The sequence below is a fragment of the Parasteatoda tepidariorum genome, chromosome X1 (assembly GCF_043381705.1).
Source record: "Parasteatoda tepidariorum isolate YZ-2023 chromosome X1, CAS_Ptep_4.0, whole genome shotgun sequence".
NCBI lineage: Eukaryota > Metazoa > Arthropoda > Arachnida > Araneae > Theridiidae > Parasteatoda > Parasteatoda tepidariorum.
In genome coordinates this window covers 42799736-42805735 of record NC_092214.1, presented here as the reverse complement: position 1 = coordinate 42805735, position 6000 = coordinate 42799736, and the positions used below count along the sequence as shown (strand labels likewise).

At 26.6% G+C, this 6000-nt stretch overlaps 1 protein-coding gene across 4 annotated transcripts in view; it reads right to left on the bottom strand.

Annotated features, from left to right (window-relative positions):
• Positions 1–2162: 2162 nt before the first annotated feature.
• Positions 2163–6000, bottom strand: part of LOC107445720 (MAGUK p55 subfamily member vari) — a 48359-nt gene continuing 44521 nt past the window's right edge. For all 4 annotated transcript variants that reach the window (XM_043051875.2, XM_043051871.2, XM_043051879.2 and 1 more), the window contains 2 exons: positions 3326–3397; positions 2163–2882 (listed from right to left, as the gene is read on the bottom strand). In XM_043051875.2, the coding sequence (XP_042907809.1) occupies positions 2706–2882; positions 3326–3397 (249 nt within the window). In that variant the 3' untranslated portion in view covers positions 2163–2705. The remainder of the gene's footprint in view (positions 2883–3325; positions 3398–6000) is intronic.

The window sequence follows — 6000 nt, the reverse complement described above, 5'->3', positions numbered from 1 at the left end:
TGAATAAAAAATTTAACCTATTTGATTAAAAACATTCCATGCATGGAAAATTTATTTTTACTGTAAGTCTGACATAAAATTATTCGTTCAACTAATTCAAAAACACCAACCTTAACATAAAAAATATATACTTTCAAACGAAGCACCAGAAAAACTATTATTTTAGGACAAGAGAAATTCTTTGTCTCAATCTCCCCTCTCCTAAATAAAAAACAGACTCACATTATTTTGGGCTAAATTAAAGCAGCATGAAATCTAGCCCATGAAAAACCAAATACAGAATTTATTGAAGTTAAATTGCAGACTAGGTAGGATGTAAAGTTTTATGTCTAATACTTAGCAGAAAAATAATTGCATGCTATAATTAATAGTTTTCTTTCCAAAATTAGCATTGCACTTCTTACGCAGTCAGCGTAATAACTTTTAAATATATATTATACATCAATAGTATATTTAAAAAAAAAAAAAAAAGACTTCTGCAATACAAAATTTTAGTCTTGTTCAAAATGCTATCAACTCTCATTATAAACACATTTCATACATAGCTGAAAAAACCTGAAATTCAATTATTTATACAAAATATTTGTTAGTGACACATGTGGCACAAGTTTTGAAACTATTTAATGATGGATACTAACTAATCTAAATGATACTTAGAAAGAAATACCATTTGATTGTCTTTAATTTTCCAACTGATTTGAAAATATGTATATATACTCTTTGAAAAAATTAGAGAATTTGTGTAGTTTCACAAAAGATACTAGGTTTAAAAGCTAGCCATATCATTAAAATATACAAGTGTGGTTTTATTAACTACACTAAATTCAAAAGAAAACTGATATTTAACTTCAACAGTTAAGCATTTAATGCTAAGCAATATTTTCTATGCATATTCAACCAATATCCCTGAGTATTCGAGATTGTTCTCAAACCAGAGGACATTCATTTTATCTGTCACTTGAAAATTGAGGATTCAGCTCTAACATGTCTCTGTGGGCAATTAAGGCAAAATTTAACTACGCATTCTAAATGTAAAAGTCGAACTGAATAAAAATAATTAGCAAAAATTATATTATGCTTCTTATATATTCAAATCTTAATATATCAATACTATTTAAAAAACACACTTACGGTTAAGTAAATGGTAAAAGTAATATAAAATATAATAGTTAAAATCTTATGCAAGGTTAGAAAAATAATAACTTAAATTTCAGTCATTGTGGAATGCGTAAAAGAAATAGATCTATATTATAGTAAAGAGGTTGCATGAGTATAAATATAAAAATTCTTAAAATTGAAGTTTAATAAACACTTTTTTGCATGCAACAAATTCTTGAAAGCAAATAAAAGTCAAATATTTATAGGGAGAGGGCACAACTTAGGAAAGTTACAAATTTATTTCTAAAACAAATTTCTTATGTTGTGTCCTGCCCTAGCTAGATTTTTGTGGATAAAATCTAAATTTCACATTTACATTTATAAGCATGTGAATTATATAAAATGGTGTCCTTTTTTAAATTAACCACAAATATAGTTTCATTGAAAAAGTGAAAATAAAGCTTTGCTATCATTTGTAAGCTAAAGCAATAATGAATAAACAACTTATAAATTAAATTATTTTTGCCTGATATATCTCTTTAAAAACTTACTGAAAGTTTCACACTTAATTCTTCCACTTTTCTTAAGTTAACTACGTAAGTAAGATACTTTATACAGGCCAAAACAATGTAGATAGCAAAACATGTTTAAACTTTATGGGAAAAATTCAATGTGAAATAAATAGGAGATTCAATAGTGAGAAATTTGGTTTTTCAAACTTTTATGTGGTTAATAAAAGTGAAGAAAACCACACTTTACTTTGAGAAAGAGATTCAAAAGTAAGGTATATAATATGAATTACCAGCATTTGCCATGGTTATTCTCAGTATTTCAACACTGTAATTTATGAAGCTTAATTTTTCACAGTAATATGTCAAATAAAATTATTATTTCTACTAATACTATTGACAAAATATATAAAAAAATTTCACATCGACCAAATGCCTATAATTTTTAAATATATATTAAAAAAACACAATAAACAAAAATAAATAACAAATACTGATTCAACTTAACAGAAGTAAATGCATATTCCCATAGCCCAAAGGAAAATAGTGAATAACAAAAAAATCCCAACAAAAAAAATATGCTAAGTCACATCAATTTAAAATAAGAATTAGAGCTACTGAAAGACATAATTTACTTTTAAGACAAATCAGTGAACCAAATGAGCAATCAGCTAACCCAAGAAAATGATCTTAATATTTTTTCATTTAACTCTAAAATTAAATTGTGAGTCACAGATGAACAATGTTTTAATGAATGAACATATTTTCTGTTTTAAAACATGCAAAAACGGCAGTTTGATTGATGACTAAGAATAAATGGTTTGTTTAACTAAGTGGAAGACAATATGAATGAATAAGCAAATCTTAATTTCCTTATTTAATCAATGAAAAAATTACTCAGAATGAAATGCAAATTATTTCCTTGTCGACTACTTGGAATGCTTATCACAGATTCCAAAGCCAGGTACAACACTTTTCAACATATATATTACACTTAAGTCTTAAAAATCAGATCTCTCAAGCTCAAATAAAAAATAAATGTATATATTAAAGCTTGTTTTAAAACAAATATAGCTTTAAAGCAATACAGTTCTTACATTAATAAACCCATGAAATTGGAACCCATTGTGGCTCACTTGATAATGCATCAATAGCATCTTTTAGCTGCTCATATGTTTTCTCAAAGTTTGTGTTCATTAGAACTAAATCAAAATATTTGTCAAAAGCCCTTTGCAATCTTGCACTTTCTTCAACTGTATTTCTTAAATCTTCCTCCTAGAAAAAATATATGCTGATAGAATGATACCAAATAAATATTTACATTTTAAGAACAAGATCAAGAATTTTAGCATATTTTTAAAGTAATTTTATTTTTTGATGAACAAAAAAACTAACAATATCTGTTATCTTGCTTTTAAAGGGAAAAAAAAATCAAAATATGGAGACTCAAAAAATTTTCAAGTATCTAAACCTGAGAATATTTTATTTTTCCCAGTTGAATAGCTATTTAACTATGGAAGATACTTTCTATAATCTTGGAATATCATTAAGAAAATTTCTTATTTAGCAAAGCAAGACTTAACTTTAAATAAGATATATATTACTTAGAAAAAAGAAAATTTCAGTGAACTAAATAAGCTGTACATTATTAACTTAAAATGGCAAAGCAAAGAAAAAATGTACTTAAAAATATTATTAAACAACTAAAAATATCTCACCTCATACAAAGATGCTAAACTTTCCATAGTTCGAGCACGCCTTGAACCATGCCTACCCATAGCCCGATCAAACTATAGGGGAAAAAAAAAAGAAAGTAAAAGACATGATAACTAGGTTCACAAATACATCTGTACATAAATTTGATATAGAGTTCGATTGCAAATGACCCTTGAAATGGAAACTTAATAATATGCATACAAAAGTGAGAAATACTTTAAAATATTTAATGAAGTATACTAATTGTTTGCTGACATATCGTAGAGATAAGTACTAATAAGAGCAGTAAGAAAATCAAAACTACATTAAAGTCTTACAAATGATAATATCCCAAGCAATTTAACACATTGATTCAACATTGCTTAAGAGTTTCTATTGAGGTATGTTCTTGAAATATAAATTAAAAAGAAACATTTAAAGATGTTGAAATTTGAATTAAAAAGAAACATGTTAATACCACATTTTAAAAAGGTTGAGAATGGTTATCAAAGAAAAGTGACTTATGCCTTTATTGTTGAATTTAGTCTAACTTAACTTTTGTTCTATTATAGTTTCTATTCTATTAGAAGACTTCCATAGGAATTACATTTGCTGAAGCTTTTGATTATAAATGCCTACTGTTTCAAAATTTTATAAATATCCAATTTATTTTAAGGAAAAATGCACAACATAATTTGAAGATAAAATAATTACAGAAAGACAATGTTTTTGTATACTTGAAACTAAAAAAAGCAAATTTTAAAACTGTAAGATTAATCTTACATAATTATTATTTCTCTGAAAGAAATTAGAGCAATTTCAAAAGAAGTTAGAAATGTGCTTAGTGCTTTCATCTAAAGATATCAACAGAAAGAAAATTCATAAATGACACGCTAATGAAGAGATGCCAACTTTCTCCGCTTTGTGAGAAAGTTTTTTTAGAGGTAAAAAAACTTAACGTTTAAGGAAATAATTTCTATTTTAAAGCTGTTTTTTTCACCACTACATGCAATTCAAGAGTTCAAATAAAACAATACTTAGTTTCAATTCTTTTGAGATGAGCCTTTTAAAATGAAACTAACCAAATTTGAGTTTTTAATTCTCTACAAGTTAAAATCTTGACACTTTGCAGTCCTTGGAATAACCCTTTTAACATTTATCTCTTTTAGCATTTATGTTGAGCAAAGATAAGGTTTAACATTTAGTTAAACATTTCTAACTTTAATGCTGTAAATGATTAGCTTAAGATAATTAGCAAAATATTAAAATATAGAAAAAAAAACTAGCAAACCTTTTGCATAGTTTCATATAGTTTCATGCGAGAAAAACAGCGAATTAAAATAAACAGATTTACTTGTAACTTTCTGTTGTCCTATCAGCTGTTATAAGTAGGAAAAAAACTTCTTGAAACACAGAGATAAGGCTTGTTTAGACAATCCAAGTTCATTGACATAGAGTGATTGAAATCGATGAAACGTTTCTTGCTTTGAGTTTGGATTGTGTAAACAATCATCAAAGTACTTGGTCCAAAACCTTGGATGACAGTAGAGCATGTTCTACTTTCCATCCACAAGTTTTTCCTCCCTTAACCAAACAGCGTTAGGTTCAACAGCGTAGGTTTTATGACGTCAACAAACAGGCATCAGATTATGTCAATTTGTAGTCTGTTTTCATATATTGATCTGTTACGGTCTATTTGTGTATTTTGATTTTATTTGCACAATGCACATGTGGTAGTTTTTCTTCCGACCAATCAGTGACATTCAAGAACTTGGATAGTGTCGACGAGTCATCCAATTTCTTGGAAAGAGAAATTCCCCCAATTTCTCAGATTCAAGAACTTGCACTGTGTAAACAAGCCTATACTCTCTATTAGCTTTTAATGTATGTTTTTTTTTACTAAACATGTCAAAAAGCGTTTTTATTCTTGGTTTCCCCTGCATTATTAAAAAAAAGAAAAACAGTATTCTAAAAAAAAAATTTAGTACAGATGTGCTTTAGCAACAAAATGCTCAAAGAGTTAGACAAGAGCTATATTGCAAGCAAAATCTGCAATATTTCAGTAAATTTCCTATTATTAATGTGGTTGAAAACTAAGCAGATCCCCCCTCCCAAATTATTTAGTTTTTAACAATATCTTTTCAGTTATAAACTTTATTAAAGTGCTACAATCAAAAGAAAATTTTTAAAATATTTCACATCTTTAATCAAATATATTATCTTAAATTATTATTTCCTTATTTGTCATATCTGCGAACATGATGGAAATTCATCATTTCACAGTTAATCACCAGTAGCCAAATGAAGAAAATTCATCATTTGTAGGGTGTTAATATGAAAATTTAAGAATATTTTGAATAACCAAATTCACACTGTACTTAATTATTGTTCTTTAAATAATTTTAAAGAACAAGGTACATTTGTTAATGCACTAGAAAATCTTGAAAAGCGAGGACATTTTATTACATTTTATAGAATTTTGGGTAATATAGGTCATTTTACATATTTTTAAACTAACTTACTAAACATGGCAGCCATATAAATCTGGAACAAATGCTTTAGAATAATTTTTAGATACAAATACTTAAAAACGCAAAAATATGCCATTGATTAATTATTTGCAGAAAAAAAAATCATTTTATTTTTTAGAGAATTAAAAATAATAACAAAAAAATTTATTTACGTTGGTTTTTGCTTC